Below are 26516 nucleotides of genomic sequence, written 5' to 3'. Positions count from 1 at the left end.
CAGCCCCTGGGAGACTGGGTAGGAAAGAGAGAATAGACTTTTCGAAGTGAGCTATAGATAACAGCAAGAAAAACAGCTGTTGGTGCCTCAGATATTGTGGCCTGGGAATAGGTGGTGTAGAAGTTTTCACAAATTCTAAAGGCTTTTATTAGTTAATAAACATAGCATGCCAGTTGCTGAGTGTTAGAGACAGAAGGGTGAACAAACTCTTGGAGCTTGCAATCTGGGGATGGGAGTAGACTTTATGATTACTTTGACTTTTAACCTACATATGTCTTTATATTTTAAATGATTTTTAAAATGATTTTCTTATAAACATCATATGGTTAGGTGTTCCTTTATATCCAGTATGACAGTCTCTGCCTTTTAATTGGGGTCTTTAGACCATATACATTTAATATGATTTTTGATATTGTTTGGGTTTAAGTCTACCATCTTGTTTGCAGTTTGTCCCATCTATTCTTTGTTCCCCTCTCTTCTTGCTCTTTTGCCTTGTTTTGGCATACTTACTTGAGTATATTTTATAATTCCTTTTATTTACTATGTTGGCTTACTAACTGTACCTCTAAATATGTTTTGTTGTTGTTTAGTGATTCTTTAGTGTTTATAGTATGCACTCATCACACTCTACCTTCAGGTGGTATTATATCTCTTCACATATAATAAGAACCTTACAATAGTATAGTGTTTGTGCTATTATACGTTTTACTTCTATTAATAACATAACCCTCAAAATAAATTGTTATTATTTTTACTTAATTATGTTTTTTAAATTTATTTTATTAATCTATTTTTGGCTGTATTGGGTCTTCGTTGCTGTGCATGGGCTTTCTCTAGTTATGGCAAGCAGGGCCTGCTCTTCGTTGCAGTGCGTGGGCTTCTCATTGCGGTGACTTCTCTTGTTGCAGAGCATAGGCTTTAGGTGCGCGGGCTTCAGTAGTTGTGGCATGCAGGTTCAGTAGTTGTGGCATGCAGGTTCAGTAGTTGTGGCTCGCGGGCTCTAGAGGGCAAGCTCAGTAGTTGTGGCGCACGGGCTTAGTTGCTCTGCAGCATGTGGGATCCTCCTGGACCAGGGATTGAACCCATGTCCCCTGCATTGGCAGGTGGATTCTTAACCACTGTGCCACTAGGGAAGTCCCTTAATTATTTTTAAAGAGATTTTTAAAATAAGGAAAAAAATTATATTTACCCACATATTTACCATTTTTGGTGCTCTTCATTCCTTTGAGTAGCTCTAGTTATCGATATCCATATGGTATCATTTTCTTCTACCTAAAACTTCCCTTTAACATTGTCTCACAGTACAGGTCTACAAATGGTGAATTCTTTCAGGTTTTGTGTGTCTTGAGAAAATAATTTCACCCTCATTTTTTTAAAGGTTTTTTTTTTTGAGGTAAAATTCATGTAACATGAAAGTAACCATTAACTATTTTAAAGCATATAGCATTTAGCACATTGAAGAGGTTATGTAAACGTTGCCTCTGTCTAGTTCTAAGATATTTTCATCGCCCTAAATTCACTTTTTTTTTTTTTTTTTTTTTTTTTTTTTTTTTTTTTGCGGTACGCGGGCCTCTCACTGTTGTGGCCTCTCCCATTGCAGAGCACAGGCTCCGGACGCACAGGCTCAGCAGCCATGGCTCACGGGCCCAGCCGCTCTGCGGCATGTGGGATCTTCCCAGACCGGGGCACGAACGGGTGTCCCCTGCATCGGCAGGTGGACTCTCAACCACTGCGCCACCAGGGAAGCCCTCACTTTCATTTTTGAAATATGTTTTTACTGGGTAGAGAATTCTTGATGAGTTTTTCTTTTCATACTTTTAAGATGTTGTTTCACTGTCTTCTGGCTTGTGTTGTTTCCAGTGAGAAGTCTGCTATCATTTTTCCTTTGTTCCTCTGTATGTAATGTGCCCCACAATCCTGAGATTGTGTTTAAGGTTTTCTCTTTATCATTGGTTTTAAGCAATTTAATTATGATGTCCCTTGGTGTAGTTTTTTTCATGTTTCTTTGTGCTTCAAGTTTGTCAAGCTTTTTGGGTTTGGGATATTATCCAGTTTGTAAATTTTCCAACCGTAATTTCTTCAGATATTTTTTTCCATTCTTCCCATCTTTGAGGATTTCAATTGCATGTATATTAGGCTACTTGAAGTTGTTCCATAATAATTACATTGATACTCTATTTTTGTGGGTTTTTTTCTCTGTGCTTTATTTTGAGTAGTTTCTATTTCTGTATCTTCAAATTAGTTTTCTTTCCTTTGGCAGTGTTTAATTTGCTGTTAATTTCATCCAGTATGTTTTTCATCTCCAGAAAACTGATTTGGGGCTTTTATATATCTTCAAGTCTCTCCCTAAAATGCTTATGCTTTCCTCTGCCTTTTGAACATGTGGACTATCATTATAATAACTATCTTAATGTCCTTGTCTACTAGTCCTATCATCTGTGTCATTTCTGGGTCTGTTTCTGTTGACTGATTTTTCTGTTCTTTATGGATTTAATTCTCTGAGTGTTAGATATTTAGAATTTTAGTTTATTGAGTGCTGAATATTTTTGTATTTTAAATATTCTCATAGAAGGGCCTAATGAAAGAAGCAGGATATTTTCTAATATTTATATGGAGATAATAACTTGTATAGCTATAACACTCATCTCAGAGGGAATGAGGAAGTAAAACATATTTGTTAGCATGACAATAACAAAGATTTATAACTTATGAGATTTTGAATCAGTCAGTGAGTAATTCAAAAATGAAGAAGAAAGAAACTTAAGTCTGGTTTTCATTGCCAGAGAACATTCTCTTCTTTGGGAGTAGTGAAAAGTCCTGGGCTTTGCAGTTGGTCTTGGATTTGAATCCTAGAGATACCAGTACTGGCTGTGACCTTTGGCCAATTATTTAAACTGTCCTCCAAGTCCTTTTTTGTTTTTAATCTAACTTCTTTCATATCTTAGAGTTGTTTTGAGATGGAAATGAGAATTTATATAAGGCGTTTACATGTAATAGGAATTCAACAAAATGTTACTTTCTTCCTCTACCTTTTCTCCTTTTAGCTGTTTCATTTTGCAACAGTGCTGCTTTTGAATCACATGTTGGTTTGAAATGGGAGGAAAATAGTCACTACTCAACTACTCTTGTTACTCTTGAACAATTATTGTAACTCTTCCCATGGCAAGAGTTATTCTTGAGCTTTAATTTTCATCAAATTACCTGCAGTTGAAAATACCCAGTTGGCAAACAACTTGCCTAAAATTGCTTTAATACATTCAAATTTGCTTCTATTAAGATTTTATGCTATTTTTTTCAGTTATTCTATCCCTATTAAGTAAACATATTATTTGAGATATATGATGAGAAACTTATTTTTAACATAGTTTAGAATAAATTAATTCTGTAAATGGCAGAGGGTTAATAGATTTTAACTGAAGATTTGTACCGTCTATTAGTGTATTAGTTTCCTATGTCTGCTGTAACAAATTACCACAAAGTTGGTATTAAGATAACACACATTTATTCTCTTACAGTTCTAGATGTCAGAAGTCCAAAATCAGTTTCACGGGGTGAAACCAAGGTGTCAGCAGGGCTGCAGTCCCTCAGGAAGCTCTAGGGGAGAATGGTCTCCTTGCCTTTTCCACTTTCTGGAGCTGCATTCCTTGTATTCATGGTTCATGGCCTCTTCTTCCATTTCAAAGCCATCAGTGTAGCATCTTCCAATCTCCCTGACTCTTCTCCTTTTGTCACATAAGCTTCTTCTTTAGTTAAATCTCCCTCTGCCACCTTCTTATAAGGACACCTGTGGTTACATTTCGGGTCCACCAGCATAATCCAGAAGAATCTCTCCATCTAAGGAGTCTTAATCACAGCTGCAAAATCCTGTTTACCAACAAGGTAACATTCACAGGTTCTGGGTATTAGGAGGTGGATATCTTTGGGGGCAATTATTCAACCTTCCACAATTATTTAAAGAGGATATCAATAAATCCTATTTTTCAAATGGTATAATTTTTTTTTTTTGCAGCCCTACATTTAAAAGATCTGTCAATTTACTGAAGTCTTCTGTTGCTCTCCCATTTTACATTGATTATTTACAATTTCACCTAGTGAAGTATGTTTTTTTCTATGTCCACGTCACAAATATTTAGTTGTGATGATTGATAAGAAAAAGACTGTTTAAATGTATTTCCTAAAGTAGTTCATACAGCCCACTTTATAAAACTTGTTTATATGTAATCTAACCTTTCTGACTGTGTGTGTGTGCGTGCATGTGTGTGTAGGAATCCTGTAATGGTTCAGACAGCTTTTACAGAAAGTATAAAGTATAAACTAGTTAGGGAATTACATTTTTAAAACTGAAGGGAAACACTTTCCTGGAAAAACTTCTTTATCAGAGGAGAAGTGTTCAATAAAATGCTGGAAGAATTAAATTCTTAAGATGTTTTCTGCCAGAAAGAAACCAAATCAAGACAGGAAAAACAACAAGGAGAAAGTAGAAAGTATCTTCACAAGTGTATAGCTCCTCTTTCATCAAAATATGCGTATTATTCCTGTCATGTAATCCTTTTCAGAAATGCCGTGTGTGATGAAACCTAGTTAATGTCTGAAGCAGATATAAGATACGTTGGAATTAGTAACTTTAGTCTCAAAGACCAATGTTTTCACCTCAGACAGGCTAACACTATTATTGTTATTGTTGTTATTATTGTATTTTGTTACAGAGGTGAAATCATTGTATCAAAATACAGATCAGAGAGTTATCTTCCTTTGCAGAAGGAAAGCTCAAGAACTATGATAATTGGCATGACTAAAAGTAAGTTTTTGGATTCTTCCAAACCACACTATCATTCCAATAAAGTGTTATAATACAAATTGTTTTCAAAATACAAGTAAAAGGTAAGTGGTGCCAGTGCACATAACATATATCCCATGAAAACACTTAAGTACTCTTTTTTTTTTTTTTTTCTTTTTTGCGTTACGCGGGCCTGTCACTGTTGTGGCCTCTCCCGTTGCGGAGTACAGGCTCCGGACGCGCAGGCTCAGCGGCCATGGCTCACGGGCCCAGCCGCTCCGCGGCATGTGGGATCTTCCCGGACCGGGGCACAAACCCACGTCCCCTGCATCGGCAGGCGGACTCTCAACCACTGCGCCACGAGGGAAGCCTTTTAAGTACTCTTAATAGTGCTTAACATGCATAGTAAGCATAGTTGTCTAGCTATACTCTCCCACTTCTGTCAACAAAATTTCAGCTCAAAGGTCAGGCAAGAATTTGGTTACATCAGTGAACTCGGGTTTACCTGGCAAAAGTATTCTTTTCCCATCCAAGGAGTCAGTATAGGATAAAGATGTGGGCTCTGGAGCCAGGCCGTGTTTGTGTGCTGGCTCTACCATGTGTCATCTTGAGCAAATTACATACCCTCTCTATGCCCCAGGTTCCTCATCTGCAAAAGAGGGTGAATAGCAACTACCTCACACAGGTTGAGAGGATTAAATAACACAGGCGTAGTGCTTATAACAGTGGCCATATGGTAAGCTCTCAAACATGTTAATTATAACCAAAGAATTTACCACATATCCATTTTGTAAGTTTAGGCTTTTGTTTTCAGGCTTAAAAGTGGCATATTTGAATTTCTTAGTTTGAATTATCCAGTCTACGGATCTCTCCCTTTGGCACAAATGATGGAAGTTGTATGCTTATTGATTTATAAAAGGGAAACGGTTAAGATGTTATATCATTGCAACTGCAAAAGGTTAAAAACTCAACTTTTTTGTCACTATTACTTTTTAAAATTCAATAACTAGTGTTTAAGCTATTCAGATTTTATTATATTAGTTCTGTAATCTTTCAGTTACTACAGAGAATTTCCAGTAATTTGTAAAATCAGGAACAAGGTAAAACAGGATGGTTAAAGATACAGTGTTGAAAAGAAATATGAGTAGATACAGCAGACACCTGAGATAAGATCAGTATTAGTGGAAAACAGAACATGGCTGAGCTTCTTGACAAATGAGAAGTGTGTTGAGTTGTAGTCTTGTTTCGGCATAACAGCAAGCAGACAAGTTTTTCCCTAGCACTGTCATATGAAATACTGAATAATATGGGGATCCAAAGGGAGTTTGTTGTTAGTCTGTTAAGAGATTCAAGGGAGAACTTTAAATCTTAATTCAGTGAAGGCTTTCTTCTAAGAAATTGTGATAAGCAGAAATTTGCCTTCTGGCTCTATTAATAATATAGGGGGAGGGAAAGTTTAGTCTTGGAGAATTTATAATAGTTAGCAGGCTTTTTTTTTAATCTTTATTTGATTATAATTGCTTTACAATGTTGTGTGAGTTTCTGCTGTACAACAAAGTGAATCAGCTATATGTGTACATATATCATCCCCTCCCTCTTGCATCTCCCTCCCACCCTCCTCACCCCACCCCTCTAGGCCGTCACAAAGCACTGAGCTGATCTCCCTGTGCTATGCAGCTGCTTCTCACTAGCTACCTATTTTACACATGGTAGTGTATATATGTCAATGCTACTCTCTCAGTTCATCCCACCCGCCCCTTCCCCTCCCATGTCCACAAGTTTGTTCTCTACGTCTGTGTCTCTATTCCTGCCCGACCACTAGGTTTATCGGTACCATTTTTCTAGATGCCATATATATGTGTTAATATACGGTATTTGTTTTTTTCTTTCTGGCTTCATTCTGTATGACAGACTCTAGGTGCATCCACATCACTACAAATGACTCAACAAATACTTTTGATATTTCTGCCAAAGTAGAAAATAGTAGAAAAGAATGAATGCATTTAGGATACTGGGGATAGGAAGGTGTTGGTTTTTTTTTAAAGTGTTATGGCCTAGCTTATAAATTCATATAAACTTTCCATTTTTCTCTAGCCATATTTATTTTTGATACGATTTTTTTTATTACCATGATGTAAAATTGTTGTAGGATGACATGCTGTGCTCCTGTGCTGTTTGTAGTACCCTTGCTGTTAAGCCCACTGCTCTCTTCTTGAGAAATAAGGCTAACTTGTTTTTTCTCAAATGTCTCAAAAAGCATTCAATTGAGGCTCTAGAGCACTTTTTCACATGATGAGAGGCTATGTTTGAGTAGGAAAGATTCAAGAGTAGATTTTACCACTTTGTCCAGAATCCAGGTTTTAGACTTTTATAGAAGAACTGAAGAGAACTGGTTCCTAAATGGTCACTGAATAGTTGGATGAGGCAACCTTAATCCGAGTTCTGTTATTATCCACTTAGATAGTGTGGAATGTCTGCCAAACACAAAGGCTTTAGTAGAATTGATACTTTTCTATTTATCAGTTGGTTCAGCTAATATTTGTACTTAATGTTTAGTTAATCCATCATCATCTTCTACGCTTTGTTAGCTGGAGAACCAGTTAGGGAACTTTCTCCAGGTTTAGATGATTGGCTTTCTTAGAGTTGGTATTTTACAGGATTTCTTAGGACAAGCTTGCTGGTTCACAATTAAAGGCACACAAGTAGTTTTAGATTATTGCTGTATAGGATAACTCTAGGTATTGTTACACACCATAAAGAGAATTCTGAGGAGACCTAGTTGATGAAAAAACTTGCATCAGTGGAGATTTGTGGATGATTTGTAGGAAGTATTCCACAGGCAAGAGTGTTTCCAAATCTCTGTTTGCCAGATGAATCCATTATCACTCAAGCTGTAATATTTTTAACTGTCATTCACTTTTTAAAAAATTTAAGGCATATATTCAGTAAAGTGCACAAATCTAAAGCTCACTGGATGTTTACGGAGCTATTTATTTGTGTAATCACCGAGATAACATTCCACTGTGTTTTTTTAAAGCAAGGAAATACATTGCATTAATATTGTTTGCTCAGATTTTTTTCTTATAAATATAGTACATGTTCACATATTGAAAAGTTGAGATAAGAAAAAATAAGTCATTTGTAATCCCACCACCAACAACTCTAAATGTCTTGGTATATAGTCATTTATTCATTTATTTGTTAAGTATTTTCTGGGTGCTTAATATGTGCCAGGTGTTTGAGTTGCTGGGAACACAGCCCTGATTAAAAATGGCAAAATCCTTGTCCTTAAGGAGATAACACTTTAGCTGGGGGAGAGGGATAATAAATAAGAAAATATGTTGTATGTCAGATGGTGATAAGTGCAGTGGGGAACAGTAAAAGAAGGGGGATAGGAAGTCCTGGGAGAGGAGAGGAAGGGGCTACAGTTTTTATATAGGGCAACCAGGAAGGCCTCACTGCGAAAGTAACATTTGAGCAAACACCTGAAGGAGGCAAAGGAAGATTCTAGACAGATCTGAGGGGAAAGAGTGCTTCAGGCAAAGGCCCTGAGGTAGGGTGTGCTTGGCATTGTTTGAGAAACAAGGAGGGCCATGTGGCTGGGCAAAAAACAGTAAGCAAATGGCATTTTGTTCTTTTTTATGGCTGAGTAATATTCCATTGTATGTATGTGCCACATCTTCTTTATCCATTCCTCTGTTGATGGACACTTAGGTTGCTTCCATGTCTTGGCTATTGTAAATAGTGTTGCAGTGAACACTGGAGTGCATGTATCTTTTCGAATATTACTCAGCCATAAAAAAGAACAAAATAATGCCATTTGCAGCAAAATGAATGGACCTAGAGATTGTCATACGGAGTGAAGTAAGTCAGACAGAGAAAGACAAATATATGATATCACTTATATGTGGAATCTAAAAAAAGGAGTATGAATGAACTTACATACAAAACAGAAGTAGAGTCACAGATGTAGAAAACAAACTCATGGTTACCAGCAGGTAAGGGGGAGGAGGGATAAATTGGGAGATTGGAATTGACATATACATACTACTATGTATAAAATAGATAACTAATAAGAACCTGCTGTATAGCACAGGGAACTCTGCTGAATACTTCGTAATGGCCTATATGGGAAAAGAATCTAAAAAAAAGAAAGAGTGAATATATGTATAGGTATAACTGATTTACTTTGCTCTACACTTGAAACTAACACAACATTATAAATCAACTATACTCCAATAAAAATTAAAACAAAACAGAACAGTAAGCTACAGAAAGGTTGGAGAGGGAGCAGGGGTCCTATCCTGTAGTGGTTTTTCCTCCTGAGAGGTGATTCCACATGAGAATCACCTTGGAAGTGGGGCTGCCCACCAGACCAGTGATTCTAGGGCTTGGGGCCAGGTGTTTGTAATGCAGCCAGGGTTGAGAAACACTGATGGCAGGTCTTTAGACCATTTTAAGGACTTTGGCTTTTACTATGAGTGAGATGGGAAGCCATTAGAGGGTTTTGAGCAATGTTCCACCTGATTTAGGATTTATTACTTTAAAACTCTATATTATGAAATTTTTTAGACATACAAAAAAGTAGAAAATACAGTCTCCTATACCACCATTTTCCCACCCACTTCAGTAGCAACCTCATTTTGCCTTACTTGGTTTATCCTAACCTCTCGCCCCCCCTTTTTTTTTTTCCTGAAGTATTTAAATACTAGCTTCAGTTTTTAGAAGGATCACTCTGGTTTCTGTGTTGGGAAAAGGCAAGGCAGGGCAAGGGCAGAATATAAGTATATCTTCCATGGATTTTTTTCTCTGAATATACAGTTGACCCTTGAACAACACGGGTTTGCGCTGCGAGGGTCCACTTACGCTTGGATTTTTTTTGCTAGATACGTATCACGATACTGCACGATCTAAGGTTGGTTGAATCCAAGGATACAGAGAGCTGACTGTAAAGTTGTACTTGGGTTTTTGACTGCTCAGAGTATTGGTGCCCTTAACCCTCACGTTGTTCAGGATTCAACTGTAGATAAATTTTTAAACAAAAATTGAATTGTGCTGTGTTAACAGTTTTACATAAACTCTTTTCACTTACTATATTGGACACCTTATGTCACTGAATATTCTGGAACTTTGTTTTTTAATGGCTACATAGGATTCTGTTATGTGGATCTACCATGATTTATTTGATCTTATGTCATTAGATGTTTTAATTTACAATCTTTGCTTATCATAAACAGTGTGGTGATACATCGCTATAGCTGAATCTCTGCATATATATATATAATTTCCTTAAGGTAAGTTCCTAGAATGGAATTGCTATGTCAAAGGATATGCACAGAAATTTAAAGCTTTTGATATGCATTGTCAAAGTGTTTTTGGAAAGCTTTTACTAATTTATACCCCCACTAGGTGTTTCTGAAAGTGTCAGATTTCCTTAAACTCAAACATTGAATTTTTTCATTAAAAAAATAAAAGGTTTCCTGTTTTGACAGGTGAAAAAATGATAACTCATGGTTTTAATTTGCAGTTCTTTGATTCCTAGTGAGGTTGAATTTCATTTCCATTTGCATTTTTAAAAAATATGCTTATTATATCATTTTCTAGCTGTGTGACTTTGGATAAGTCACTTAGGACCTATGCTTTTGTACTATGAAATGGGTGTTGTATACCTGCTTCACAGAGTTTTCATAAACATTAAGTAAAAGCATTTTTTATCTCTAGGTTTTTAAACTTTTTGATCCACAGTAGGAAAAAAAAGACATCCTACTTTGTGACAAGCATATATAAATATGTAGCCAAAAGTTTCATGAAATGATACATATACCCTTACCAAGTGTGATACAGTCTGATGTTTTACTTTCTCATTCATTTCTTAAAATGCCCATTAAATTAATTATAACCCTCTGGGTTGTGACCCAGTGTTTGAAAAACACTCTCATAAGCTCTGGAGTACTATATCTTGTCAGGTGCTCTTTTATCTTTAGTGATTATCTCTTCCGGGTAGCTCAGAAGTCAGCCTCCCTTTACCTCTACTAAATTCATTTTCAGAAAAGATAAAGAGGAAACAAACAACCAAATCTAGCTTACTGTACTGTTGAATCAAATTTTTGGTCAGTGAAAAATGTTAAATAACTTCATAGTCAGAAAATGTGTTTGTTTGGGCTTTTGTGATACCATAATGACTGAATTGTTAACAGTTGTTGTGTAATAGATCTAATGCATTTGAGCAAAACACCACATAATTACAGGGATTGATTGTATTTGCAAAACCTCAAATTGGGACACAGCATCTGATAGTTTTGCCTATAATTTTTGTTACCTGAAAAGCCGACAAAAATGGAAAACATAGATCACATTTAGTTATATTTAGTACAGCCTTTTTCAATGGAAAAATAAAACAGTATGAAAGCTAGGTAATCCTGAGATACCGGGAATGTGTGGCGACCATGCATAAAATACCAGATGCTGTTCATTGGTAGGACTTGTAGCTAAACTACTTGAGGACCACTCAGAAAAGAGATAAATCTAATTATTAGCTGTGACTAGAGGAAATTTGATCAGATGAAAGTGAGAATCACTTCCAGGCTTGAGGGCTGTTGGAATGAAAATTGCAGAGAGAAACAGAGTGGGAATGGACTGGTGGCATTTACTATTTGGAAAGCATCCGGGAGTTTAATGTATTTGAGAAGAGAATTGTGTTGTTACTTTTGACCTCTAGTTTAACATTAAATATGTTTTATCTGTTAAAATTATTTTTTGATGCTAAGACAGAAAAAATTTTTGATGACTCTAAGTTAGAAATTTGACTAATACACATTTACCATTCTCCTACTCGCCCCTCCACGAAGGAGAAAATTTTAAGGCATATCAGAAACAATTTGGTACAAAAATATGAAAACTAAATTTTATACCAAAGAACTGTAATTTACCTTTGAAAAATAGCAGAATATATATGCTATATCTATACTATATTGATTTAGAAAAATAAGCAACTCTGCCTTTCTCTATGTTAGTGGGTGTTCACCTTAATTAAGTTCACCTAAATTCTAACATGTGGTTAGAATTGTATGTATGAGATGTTTCCATGCATATAGTTTGAGTGATGACTTTGGATTCTGGTCTTTTCACTCTCTGCAGCTAAGATAGGGTTTTAAACAAGCTTAGGAATAAGGGTAGAAATCTTTTGGGCTCAAATGGCCCAGAAATATATGAAGACCTCCTTAGCCTCACTAGTAATCAGGGATGTGCAAATTCAGCAATGGTGAAATACCATTTCATGCCCATCAAGTTGGCACAAATTACTTGGACCTTACCAAGTGTTGGGAGGAAATAATATTAGACTATTAAAGTATAAACTGGTACATGTGTTGTGAGAAGCAATACGGAAATGTGCTATGGTGCATACCCCGTGACCAGGAATTCAGCTTCTAGTATCTCTCTTGCATGTGTACACAAGTGAACATACAGGGTCATTGTTTGTAATAGTGCAGAAATTGGAACAACCTATATGTCTATCAGTAAGGAAGTGGCTACAAAAATTGTCCAGTATTTTCCACTTGAAATACAGTATGAGTAATACATGTAATTTTAAATTTACAGTTTCTAAAAGGTAAGATAAATTTTAATATATGTTGACATTACAGTTGACCCTTGAACAGTGCTGGGGTTAGGGGGACCAACCTCCCACTCAGTCAAAAATCTGCTTATAACTTCTGACACCCCCAAAACCTAACTACTGATATCCTATTATTGACCAGTACTGTTACCAGTAACATTAATAGTTGGTTAACACATATTTTATATGCTATATGTATTATATAGTGTATTCTTATAATACAATAAGCTAGACAAAATGAAACGTCATTAAGAAAATCATAAGGAAGTGAAAATACATTTACAGTATTGTATTTATCAATATCATTAAGTATATATCATCTGTTTACAAGATGAATCACCTGTCAGTACCTACATCGATATTGTCTTATATGATACAAAACAGTGTAGATGTTATATATATTGCTAACACTAGACATCAAAAGTGGTAAGATAATGTGAAAAAGAAATTCATTTTTATTTACAGGTGTAACAATTCATGCACTGATAACGAAGAGGCAGCAATGTGATGGCTTTATGGTAGCCTAGTGTTAATAATCAATACAGTTGCTTCACAGTAGCCTAGCCTATACACTAATGAATGAATGATTATAAAATTTTTATGGCATACAGTATTACAGTCATATTCATAATATAGTATTAGAAACATTGTTACCTTTTTTTTTTTTTTTGGTCACGCCAAGTGGCATGCGGGATCTTAATTCCCCCACCAGGGATCGAACCCGCACCCCCTGCATTGGAAGCATGGAGTTTTAACCACCAGACCGCCGTTAACTTTTTTTTTAAACTGCTTACCTGTGATGATAGGCTGATACACAGTTTCTCCAATTATCAGAGAGAGGGGCATACTGTACGGTAATGTAATTCTTTGAAAGCAAAGTTAAAAAACAGTAAGAAAACTAACTCATTAATTTTTTTTTTTAGAAGATGTTGGGGGTATTTTTGCTGTGTTGCGTCGTCGTTTCTATGCGAGGGCTTTCTCTAGTGTGGCAAGTGGGAGCCACTCTTCATCGTGGTGCGCGGGTCTCTCACTATCGCGGACTCTCTTGTTGCAGAGCACAGGCTCCAGACGCGCAGGCTCAGTAGTTGTGGCTCACGGGCCTAGTTGCTCCACGGCATGTGGGATCCTCCCAGACCAGGGCTCGAACCCGTGTCCCCTGCATTAGCAGGCAGATTCTCAACCACTGCACCACCAGGGAAGCCCTCATTATTAATTTTATATTAAATATTACTCACCTTATAACTATGGGAGGATAGACCAGTATCTACATATATTTTATGCATTCGTGACATACCTAACTTTTTCTTATCTTTTCAATTTTCCTAGGCTATGTGGTTTGTCTGTGAGTTTTTTCAAACTGTTGTGTAATCTGCAAAAAATTTTCTAATATATTTATTGGAAAAAATCCGAGTGTAAGTAGACCTGCACAGTTCAAATCCATGTTCAAGGGTCAACTGTATATCCATAATATTTTTAACATATGTAAAGAGATTCAGGTATTACATTCTTTTTTCATACTATCCACTGTGTATTTTGCACTTAGAGCACCTCTCAGTTTGGATGCTAAAATTTTTATCAAAAATACTTGATCTGAATTTAAATTTCATAAAATTTACACTTGAAACAGTAGATTCACATATCCAAGTTGTTCCATACATGCTTAGAAGTATTTCAGTAACTGACTTACTTGAGTATCAAATAAACTAATTCACTTCCTCAATTGCCCTAGCCACATTTCAGATGCTCAGTAGTCACCGTATTGGATAGTGCAGTTCTGATCATAGTGCCAACTTTTGCACAGCAGTTTAAAAAAAAAGATCTACATATGCATAAAATAAAATGTGGCTGATTTAGTCAGATTTCTCAGTGTTAATAAGAATTCTAGAGAAATGCTGTGCAGTTTTATTGTTTGTTTTGAGTAATTAAAAATATTCAGAGTAATACAGGGAATAATGTAACATCTATGCAACCACTATTCAAATGTAGCAAATGTTAATATTTTGCCAAAATACCTTTGGATCTTTCTCTTCAATATTTTGCCAAAATACCTTTGGATCTTTCTCTTCAATCATAGGTTTATTTTTTAGAGTATTTGCTTGTTCAGATAGAATATGGATTGCATATTCACTTGGTTAGTTTGTAGTAAGTGTAAAGGAAAAGGGTACCTAAGAGTATGATTGTTCCTTGAAGTATTGTTGGTATTATAACTTAAATAATCTTTTAACATTTAATTCACTTAAAAAGTTTCTAGGAATTGGATGTCTACTAGAAAATTACTTATTTTGGATTTTTAGGAATATGCCATATATATTAACAAGAATTAAATTCTCATTAACAAGAGGCTATTTTCCTTAGATTTCCCTAGTGTATACTGTGAGTTCTCAGAATATAGCTTTATTTAGTGGAAATCAACTGGGAAAAGAAGAATGTTTAAAGTCTAGTGAAATTGAAAGTACAGTACTAATTTTAAATGTAACTGAGTTACCAGGAATACATCCTCATGTATTTTAAAGCACCAAGTATTTTATCTGAAATAAATAGAGTTTTAAAAGGGGGAGTGGGGCAGAGATGATGTCACTTGGAAGTCAATACTCAAAGGACCTAGCAAGCCAGGTCCTTTGAGTACTGAAGATGTTGCTTAAATATATACATTGAGTGGGTTTACTTGCTCTTTCCAATGAATTTGAACATATTCCTTTGATCTTTTAAATGTAGCTACTGATTAAAGTGCCCAAAGCAAATAAGTACTGTAATCCCTTTTAATAACTAGTGCTGTGCCTTAATGAAAGGACTGAGACTGAGAAAAAAAAAAAGAAAACTTAAAATGAAGGCTGTATATAAGGAGTATAAACAATGTTGTTACTGTTTGAAGTACAGTTTTATAATTTAGTAATCTTAAACTCCAGATTGAAATTTTTAATTTATTTGATTATATTTTCTTCAGATATGCTAATTAAGTCAAATACCTGATGTCATGAAGATATTTCTGATGCGCAATTGTTATGATACAATGATTTTCTTAAAAAATCTTTCGTTTGAATGTGTAATTAACCAGTTCAAAGACCAAGGAATTCAGATCATACACCTTTTAAGAATTCTTCCAGAAAAGACGTTTTGTAGTTGTTGGTGTCACATTTTAATTCTGTATACCTATGTTATAGCAATCTCCTTTACGATTTTGTTTTTGCTGTATAGTAACTTGGAATTTTAAACAAACACCTGCTATGTTTTTGGTTCATCACTAGATGGCGCTCTTGTGGTACAACTATGTGTGCGGTAGCCATTAGTCGGATAAGCTTTGCTTGCCTCAGAGGAAGCATGTGTTATTTGTTTTAAAGAAAATTCAAAATGGATTAGTAATCACCTGTTAAACAATCTTTGAGCCGCGTCAAAAACAGCTGTTTCAGTAAGATTTTTCTTACAGGCCTGTGCTGGGAGAGTAGAGCTGGGTGGTGGGATAGCGGAAGTAAACCAATTACCTGATAATCCAGTGGAATTACACTTTATATTATTAACTAGTACAGGACAGTTCTTTTGAGGACATTCCAGTGCTTGAGCTCCAGCTTGTCTGAAGACATGCTGTGCCAGCTCATAATGGCACTGAGACTAAATTCTTCAGGCATTGCATTTGAGGTTAAATGGTCATTTGTGTCCATCCACTCCTTGTCTTATCCTTGCCCATGTCATTTTGGCCTTAACACCTATTGTCCTGCTTCTCTTCCCACTTCAAACTCCAAAGACCAAGCTAAAAAGGTAGAATGTTTTTTGTCTTACTTCCTGTGTATTTACTTCTAATGAAGGAAGGAAGTGGACATATCTTCAGCACTTCCAGAGCCATAGTTGGACACATTTGGAATTTCTGCTCCTGTCTTACTTTCCCTTTATTCCTCTTTATGAATAATAAGAATGCTTTCAGATGATGTCCTGTTAAGTTAGTTGAGTTCCAAGCTATTAAAAATTGTCACTTATTCTATGGTTCTTTGACAGTCTTCAAAAGTGGCCCCTAAAGCATTCTTTTCTCAGCATTAACTGTGATGTAAGTATAGCTTCCTACACTGTGCCAGTTAAGAAAATCTTTTAGTACTAGAACAAGTTTTAAAAGTTAAATAGTACTTAAAGGTTTGTAAAGGCAAGTACTAGTTTCCTATCTCATCTTGTCCTTCATCTAGCCCCGTCCCCCCAGGCATCTGCTTTTACAAATTCCCATTTTTATTTCTCTGCATTTGTCTGCATATCTCTAATATGCTGTTATACTGCTGTTTCTTGATTAAAAGACTTGAATATTAAATCCTTATAGCAGAAAGTCAATTGATAATGAACTTTTATGATTTCCATGTTTCTTCCACCCATCTCAATCAGTTAGCCTTATAAAATTTTCCATTGATTACCTCTACAGTATTAAATGGGGCCCTAAAAATCTAATTGTATGTGGATCTGTGTTACAAAGTTAATGAATGACCAGTGTGTGCTAGCTAGCCAGGAGAACTGGAAGACCACCAATCACATTTTATTGGGGAGCACGTTATTGCAGAATTTATTATATGTAAGCCTCTTTCCTTAATTATTATTTGTGTAATTTTTTAAATGACAACTGCTTGGAACAACTAGGAAACTTGTTTTATCACAAGCCTAGAGGCTGAGTCATCGATTCAATGACATAATCAAGGAAACAGATTCCTGGTTTTTCCATCTGCTCTTGTTCACAATGTTGGCTTTGTTCTCAGGTTAGCTGCTCTCAAGGTCTTAAGATGACTCTTCAGGTCCGAGTGTCACTGCAAACACAACGTTATTTAAGAGAACGTTCCTTCTTATGTGTGTGGTTTTTTTTTGTTTTTTTTTTGTGGTACGCGGGCCTCTCACTGTTGTGGCCCCTCCCGTTGCGGAGCACAGGCTCCGGACGCGCAGGCTCAGCGGCCATGGCTCACGGGCCCAGCCGCTCCGCGGTATGTGGGATCTTCCCGGACTGGGTTACAAACCCGTGTCCCCTGCATTGGCAGGCGGACTCTCAACCACTGCCCCACCAGGGAAGCCCTTATCTGTGTATCTTTCTGTGAGTGTACCCAGGAGCTTCCAGCAAACCTTCCCTGATTATCTCATTAGCCAGAACTGCTTCAGAGGTCCATTCCTAAACGGACTTCTGGCAAGGAGAATGGGATTGCATTGATGATCTTAGTGAAGCTCACAGTCATGTGGAGGAGGATAGAGAACAACGTCTGAGGTGTGTTAAGAAGGAGCCAGGAGGAATAGTTGGCGGATGGTCAGCCAGCAGTGTCTGTAGCAATGTCAAACTCTTAGTGGAAGGTATCATTTACCTTATACCTTTAACCTCTGCCAGGCTACTTTCTTTTGGAAAATTAAGTGGAAAGTCTGGCAATTGTTTGAAACCATAACTTTCTTCATATCCGCTTTGCTATGTATGTAGTATCAATACTTTTACAGAGTTTTAGCCCACGGTTAAGACGTTCAGAATTCTTCTTATACCAACTTCCTAGAATTATTTTACGAACCTTCTGGAAAACACTTCAGTAACCTCTTCTAACAGTAAGGTCATTTGAACTACTCATTGCCTTGACTTTTTTTTTTTTAAATGTTTCTTTCTTTCTTTCTTTTGGTTGCATTGGGTCTTTGTTGCTGCATGCGGGCTTTCTCTAGTTGCAGTGAGCGGGGGCTACTCTTCATTGTGGCGCACGGGCTTCTCATTGCAGTGGCTTCTCTTGTTGAGGAACACAGGCTCTAGGCGGGCAGGCTTCAGTAGTTGTGGCTCATGGGCTCTAGAGCACAGGCTCAGGTGTTGTGGCGCATGGGCTTAGTTGCTCCATGGCATGTGGGATCTTCCCGGAGCAGGGCTCGAACCCGTGTTCCCTATTTTGGCAGGCGGATTCTTAACCACTGCGCTACCAGGGAAGTTCTGTCTTGACTATTCATGTAAGAAGTTACAAAGTAGATGATTCTCTAGGATTAAAGTGTGTGTGTGTCTCTCTCTCTGTGTTTAGTTTTGTTTCTCTAAGCTAGTTTAAAGCATTTCATGCAAAAATCTATTTGCTTTCAAAATTGATTTTTAGATTAATGTTTAATTTCTTAGGAGAATTACTTTGTGTCATTATATCTGTTTAAGAAATAATACTGTAGTCATGACTAATGCCTCAGTTTTGTATTATGCCATATATATATATATATATTCTAGTAACAGTAATGTCAATAAAGATGGTAGAATATACAGATTGACTTTCAGTGAGATGTGTTTACCTCAAAATTTATCTTTTGATTCTCATATTGTGGTTATAAATGTAAGTCCTATGGGATGTTACTGTGTTACGTGAAAAAGAATTCTAGGATCAGATCACTTTGCTGCATGCTGGGTTATTCAGGGTTAAATGGGTTTCTTTACTGCAGGACGTCTCGGAACCTTTAATATATTAACGTGCATTATAAATGTTTCAGAGTGGAACACGTAGGTGTTTGCAGAACTTATATAAGTATGGAACACTCAATTCTAGGACTTTTGTTCCATAGAACATACTTTGGAAAATGCTGGTATCTGACGCAGTTAGTTTTGTGTGAATTGTTATAAAGGAAGTAGTGTGTCTAACCTTTATTTATGAGTGCCATCCAGTTTATTTGAAAACGAATTAGCACTTGAACACTTGGGATAATCAGTGTCAGATGCTTTTCAGATCCTTTAAGAGATAAGTGCTTTAAGATTTCGGGTATAGCTTCTCTACTGCTGCTTCTACAGCTTTTCTCTAAAATGAAATTTTTCCATTTTAGTGTTGAAATGTACCTTAAACAGACGAGATAAGCTCTCTTAATGATTCCCAAAACTTTTCACTCCAGCCTGGTTTTCTCTACTGAGCTCCAAACTAACATTTTAAGTTCCCTTCCTGACAGTTTTACATGCAAACCCTATAGGCATCAGAACTTGGTCAAAACTGAGCTCATCCTTTCCCTCACCATCCCCCCTGTTCCAGACTTTATTTTCTGTTTACACACTGCCTAGTGGCACTGTCTTCTTTTCAGTCACCCAGACCAGAAGCCTGGGAGACTCAGATTCCTCCTTCATCTCCTACATCATGATTTCTTAACCTTGACACTGTTGACATTTTTGGCTGGATAGTTTTTTGTTGTAGGAGGCTGCCCTGTGCATTGTAGATGTTCAGCAACACCCTTCTTCCTACTAGAAGCCAGTAGCAATCTCCCTCTGTTGTGACCACCAAAAACGTCTCCAGACATTGTAAAATGTCCCCTGGGAGACAGCTCACCCCTGTTTGATAAACCACTGCCCTACATCCAAACTGTTACTTTATCTTATTGATTCTACTTTCTAAATTTACCTTTAACCCCTCCTCATGTCTTTATTCCACTCCCTAACCTCCTATTCTTTTTATTTTTTTAATACTTGGGATCCTTTGTAAGGTTCTGACTAGTGTCCCTATGTCCAATGTTGTTTCCCTTCAACCCACCCTTTTCAGTGCTACTAAATTTATCTTTCTAAAATGCAAAGCTGTTCCTATTTACATCTCTCAGTAGTTTCCAGTGGGTGCCCTCATGAACTGGCTTCTCTATCTCTAGCCTCATTCTTCAAAGGCACGCATACTCACTGAGGTTCTTGCTACACATGCCTAAGTACTATGCCCTCTAACCACTGTCCCATGGTTTCAGACTCTCCTTAGGCATCAGTTTCTCCACAGTAGCCTTTACCCACTTATTTTCAGAGACTCTACCATGGTGAAGGGCATTTTATTTGTTTAACATATCTGTCTTCCCTCACCAGACTGAACTTTTCAAGGGCAAAGACCATCTCTCTCTGTTTTTACCATGTAGTAGATATTCCATAAAAGCGTGAATTATCTGCTTGTATGCCCTTACAGATGTAGTAACATCCTCGTTACTTCTAGGGATTCTCTTCCCTGGGTATCAGCTGTAAAATTATTTCCCTAGTCTTTATCATCCAGATGTTGATGGCTAGGCCTTTAACGACAGAGATCTTGAACTACAACTTTTTTTTTCTTTGAATGAACTATAACTTTCTTTAAGAAATCAGCTATTCAGAAAAGAATTGAAGAAAACAGCGTTATTTAGTTGATGTTATTTAGTTGATGTCATTTGCTTGTAAAATAGCTAGTTTACCCTAAAGGTTTTTATTCAGAATGGAATTAAATTGTGTGGAATAATTGTGCAGATTAATTATACTGTGTGAATTAATATGGTGTGGAAAGTATTTATTGGACTCAAAACATTGCACTTCCATTGAATAAGGATTTGATGATTTGTCATATAAGGCTTGTGCAAAAGCAATATCATTGTCTTAACAATTTTACTTTTTTGGAAAATACATTTATTAGAACACATTCTTATAATTATCAGCCTACGCTATCTAGAAATTTATCCCCTGTCAAATGAAAAAGATATTATCAAGTCAATATAGCCAAGAATGGCCCACTTCCCTTCCTTATGTGTCTTAAAAAATAGAATTTTGTGTGAATGAATTTCCCTGTGAATTGGAACTAGCTGCAGTCACTGAACTTTAATTAAAAGGTGGAAAAAAAGAAAAGCAGAGGTTGCAGGGCTTTTGGACGATAACCCAAATGTAGCACCAGCCTTACTGTGAAAGTCAAGGATTGAGGATGGGGAAAGGGAATGAATAGGGCCTACTCCTAATTTGGAAGAATTCTGTATCCTGGCATAGCGCCTTGCCAGATTATTAATAATTATTTGCTGAATGAACCCATGTATAATAGCAGTTAAGCCAGAAGTGATGACTTTCTGCTTCATTTTTTAGGGAGGGGCATAAAATGTATCGCTCACTTCCTTTCAAAAGTGATTCTTTAATAAGAACAGTTGTTATGGTGGTTTCCAGAAATGAAACTGGGAAGAGCCCAGTTACATACAGGGACGGTACCTCCCTTTCCTAATAGCTCTCTAAGGGCTAAAGTAAATCATAGGAGACATATGTGACACCCAGCCCATTATTATTAATCTGAAGAAAAATTTTGCCAAAGACCAAAATTTGCCTTGCCTGTTTTCTAATTTCACTCTTTTCCATACTCTCTTTTCCCTTCTTTAAATTTAAAATTGGAAAACATTTTTAATTCTTTAAAATTAAAACATTTAAACTTACTTAATTTTAACATTTTATATATATAATACCAGTTAAAAGTCTCTTTAGGACCTTAAGCTGCTTTAGGAAAGAAAAGTGTTATGTAAATGAAAGAAACATTTGGACTCCAAAAAAATTTTTGGTAAACGCTCTTTACAAGAGAATTCTTACTGAGAACTTGGAAAATTTTGCCTTATAATGCTTCTATCACATACAGATCATCTCATGCTTGTTTTTTCAGACTGTAAAAGAAATCTGTAATGATCATATTTTGAATATATATTTTTGATAAGTTTTGATTCTTGAAATTATAATTTTTAAAACCTCTATTTATCTTTAAGGCCTTACTTGATCTAAGTAAAAGATACTGTGATGATGGGCTACTTTGTTTTCCTTACATTTTTCAGTATAGTAGAGATTATATTGAAAGTAAACTTTCCCAGTAAATTCTTTACCTGTTACCAGAATAATGTAGTTTTTAAATGGGTAAAAACTTTTAACTTAGTGAGAGTCACATATAAGATACTTGTATTTAAACAGCATATCATCAATTCTAATTATTTACAGTGGTTTTGTTCTATAAAGGCACCACAAACACTGAATTAATGAGTGTTGAACCATTGTCCGGAGGGAAACACAGTGTTAGATTCCTGTGAGCCTCTGGTCACAACATTTTCATCAGCCAATCAATAATAACCTTGTTTGATGTATGTTTCTATCTAAAGACACCCTATTTAATATATATTGTTGATTCATTACCATTGAACTCATGGCCAAAAGCACTGTAACTCATGCCTGAACAAAACTTATGTAACATTTTTTCTCCATGAGGCACATCACAGTCTGCTTACATCTAGGAACAGACAGCACTCAGCACTGTGCTTGGGGGACATTTGAAACAGTGAAAGCACCAACAAAAAGCACAAAAATGCAGACTTCATGGTGCTAAACAGATTGCAAAAAGAACACTTGTTTATAGTATGAGAGCTGAAACAAGAAGGCAGAGTGCTACCTTGATCAACCTCAGGTGGAAAGGTACATGTCAGGTAACTGGAAGAGACCAAGGAAGTACCTCACATATGGATTTTGGGGTTACAAATGCATTTTAGTGAGTAGGCAAAATCACAGATACAGAATCTTCAAATAATAAGGATTGACTGTAATTGTTTTAAAGAAGATTATAATACTGAGTATTCAAATTTAAAAGAAAGTTTCTCTTATTTTCAAGGATGTGGGAATTTTTGGGTAAGTGGAATCATACAGTTTTCATGTTCTATTGTCCAGTGGAATAAAAGTGGCTGCTTTCATCCTATCATTTTGTTTTCTCCCCTACAGGGAACAACCCATCTTCAGCACTCGAGCTCATGTCTTCCAGATCGACCCAAACACAAAGAAGAACTGGGTACCCACCAGCAAGCACGCAGTTACTGTGTCTTATTTCTATGACAGCACAAGAAACGTGTATAGGATAATCAGTTTAGATGGCTCAAAGGTAAGTTACATTTACATTAAATAACCTTGCTGTTTTGCTTTATATAGTATACACTTCAGTTTTATTCAGAAGATTTTTATCTTCATTAAAATAAAATATTTTCTCTTGAGCTTTAAAAACTTACCTTTTAAAAAACAAAATTGATCATTTTTAGGGTAGCAACTTTTTCATCCCCTAAATTACTTGGATTAACCACCTTATATATATATATATTTTTTTTTTTTTCCGGTACGCGGGCCTCTCACTGCTGTGGCCTCTCCCGTTGCGGAGCACAGGCTCCGGACGCGCAGGCTCAGCGGCCATGGTTCACGGGCCCAGCCGCTCCGCGGCATGTGGTATCTTCTCGGACCGGGGCACGAACCCCCGTCCCCTGCATCGGCAGGCGGACTCTCAACCACTGTGCCACCAGGGAAGCCCAACCACCTTATATATATATTGAGTTACATGCCAAAATATTCTACAAATTTGAAGTCAGTTTATTTGATAAATATTCATTGCATATCTGTTGTGTCAGGCACTGTGTTAGGTGCCAGGAATATAGTTTTCAACAGAACGGACACAGTTTCTACTCTTGGAGCATGTAATCTAGTGAGGAACTAGACTTCTTTTCAGATATACTTCTATAGTCTAGTAGGCAGTTCAGAATCCCTAAAGCATAGGAAGTTTTCAATATTAAGTTCAGTATTCAATAATAAAGCTGACATCCATTATTCAGAAGAGAAGCGTATGGACAAGACCTGCTTTTATTTGTTAGGAGAGGCAGATAGTAATATTTTTATGAGCATGGACTGCCTGGGTTTCTATCTCAATTCTACCATCTATGAAGTTTTTGGTTTGGGGAAAATTATGTGTTTACTTCTCTGAGTTTCATTGTTCTCACCTCAGTAGTAGTTGTAAGGATTGAGTTGGTATCTACAAAGCACTTGGTTACCTCAGTGCCTGATGGAGTATACCCTTCAATAGGGGGGAAGTTCCATTTTTTCCTCAATGAGTTTTGAATAATACATGTAGATAATTCCTAGGAAATTTTCACAGTTCAGTGTAGAGTTAAGACCACAAACTCTGAAGCTGGACCATCTGGTTTGAATTTTTACTTTAATACTTACTAGCCATGTGACCTAGAGCAAGATATTTAATGTCTTCATGTCTCAGTTTTCTCATCTGTAAAAAAGAACTAATGTAAATAACTACATCATTACACCGTGGGATTATTGTGAAGATTAAATAAATTAATTTAGGCAAAAGCACTTAAAGTGTGTATAGTAATCACTATGCAAACACTTACTGCTATTGTTATTATTAATATTATTCAGCTTTTTTTTTTTTTTAAGATGTTGGGGGTAGGAGTTTATTAATTTATTTATTTTTGCTGCGTTGGGTCTTCGTGCAAGGGATTTCTCTAGTTGTGGCAAGCGGGGGCCACTCTTCATCGCAGTGCGCGGGCCTCTCACTATTGCGGCCTCTCTTGTTGCGGAGCACAGGCTCCAGACGCGCAGGCTCAGTAGTTGTGGCTCACGGGCCTAGTTGCTCCGCGGCATGTGGGATCCTCCCAGACCAGGGCTCGAACCCGTGTCCCCTGCATTAGCAGGCAGATTCTCAACCACTGCGCCACCAGGGAAGCCCCCAGCTTTTAATTATGTATTGCCCAGTGGTTTGGGGGAATCAAAGATAATTTAATTTAATGCTGAACTTTCAGTCTGTTTTTTCTATGTGCTCATTCCTTATATCCTTAACTGGATTATAGGACCCCAGGGGCTATGTGCACTTTGTCTTGTACATAAGTGACTAACATGTATTTATTTGAATAATTGATCCTCTTTTCATTTTTACTCAGGATTTATAGGACTTGGGAAATAGCAATAGTTAATTTATCTGAAGCTTTATTTAATGAAGAATAATTTTGCCACATTTTGTAACTGTTTAGTGAAATTAACAGATATTAATTATTATAATCTCAGACCCTAGAGTGTTAATTTATTTCTTTTCCCTGACTTGATCCTTCAATTCTCTGTAATTTGTATTTCTCTCTTGGCCCAAACCATGGATAAGATGTGGTTTTATTAGAGAGGGCAGTTAAATGATATATAAAAGTAAAATAGGCCCAAGTCCATTGTGATTAAATAATCCTCATGTGTTTTTCTCCTAAAGCAGTATGAACTATTGCTTCTGTCATTTCCATTTTTGAATATACTTTGTAGCTTGTAATTATTAGGCTCTTATATAACTCTTGTGAAAAAGTTTTTTTGTTTCTTTTAATAAAATCTACTCTCTGTACTGGAGTTATATTTTCTATCCCATTTTCCATTTTCTAGTTACTTTTCTGAACTGATACTATTAACTATTGCAGTTTCCTGCAGGAGTAGTTTTTTGGTAAGCAGTAGTGGTTTATTTGATGCAGCTAAATGGGTGGGTTTCTTTTCCCCACCCTCACTTCTATTTCTGCACAACATGATGAGTTGGGAAAACCTTAGGTGCCCCTGATTAGAAAACATCCATTTGTTCTCACTTAAGGCCTTTTCTGTGCATGTCAAGTTTGCTTGAAGGTTTTCTAATCCTGCTGCAGAGACGTCAGTATGGCCAAGGGCCAGGATCAGGGCACTATATGGTTGGTAATGACACAGCATTTCTACTTCTTTTCCTTGAAAAGACAAGAACTATGGGATTGAGAGACATATTTATTTTAAAGAACTAAAAATTTTAAAAAATGGATTTATAGTAGCATTCTATTTTAAGAATTCTAATAAATAATTTTAAGTGCAGAATCATTTACTATTTTAAAGTTTTATTCACTGATTAAAGAATCCCAAAACAAGTCATATGGAGGCAAGGAAAGGTTCAGAATGGGGATTAAAATGGAACTCTTAAACGTAAAAGCAGAAAGAAGTTAGTCTGAAATAGCCAAACCAGAAGGTCAGTGACCAGCAACTCATGAGTCACACGTTTTACATGCCTTATAAAGCCCGTGGTCGCCTCACTATGTGAGAGTTGTTAGGGTCACCTGTAAGATGCCCATCTCTCCTTGGAAACACTCAGATCCCAGCTCACATGTACATGTACCCTCCTCAGGGAACACTCAAGGACCACCAAATCTAAAGTAGTTCTGGCCAGCCCTTGCCTTTCTGCCTCTCAGTCTTGATCCCATCCTGGTCTGTGGTCTTCACAGCACTTACCACTCTCTGACATTTCATTGGTCAGCTACTTGTTTACTTGTTCAATGACTGACTCTTCTTGCTCTAGAATGTAATCCACAGTTACGTTGCTTCTCACTGTTGTATCTCAAGTTCCTAGAGTTGTGCTTGGCATTTAGTAGGTATTTGCACACGCGAAAAGTTGCATATCCAAACGAGTCCTTACCATTCGTTAGTATATTCTTTCCCACTCAGTCTTTCATTTGATGACAACCCTGCATGTTAGAGCAGTTGTTAGCTACATTTTACAGGATCTAAAATGACATGCCAGGAAAAACAGCTTTTGAACCAAAGGGTAAGGCAGTATATTAGTGTATAAATTTTGTCGGAGGTGAAAATGCTTATAG

At 36.6% G+C, this 26516-nt stretch overlaps 1 protein-coding gene across 4 annotated transcripts in view; it reads left to right on the top strand.

The window, feature by feature from the left end:
- HOMER1 (homer scaffold protein 1) overlaps positions 1-26516 on the top strand; it is a 124027-nt gene that overhangs the window by 22368 nt on the left and 75143 nt on the right. For 3 of the 4 annotated variants that reach the window (XM_089909055.1, XM_022594004.3, XM_089909056.1), the window contains one exon: positions 22825-22981. In XM_089909055.1, coding sequence (XP_089765181.1) covers positions 22825-22981 — 157 coding nt within the window. Of the gene's footprint in view, positions 1-3895; positions 4799-22824; positions 22982-26516 lie in introns of those variants that run through there. The other variant, XM_089909057.1, reaches the window with a different exon arrangement.

Source organism: Delphinapterus leucas, chromosome 3 (genome assembly GCF_059928025.1).
Source record: "Delphinapterus leucas isolate spDelLeu-1000000601 "Yukka" chromosome 3, BTC_Dleu_Yukka2, whole genome shotgun sequence".
Taxonomy (NCBI): Eukaryota; Metazoa; Chordata; class Mammalia; order Artiodactyla; family Monodontidae; genus Delphinapterus; species Delphinapterus leucas.
Note: the sequence above shows the minus strand (reverse complement) of the source record. Positions and strands in the feature narration are given on the sequence as shown.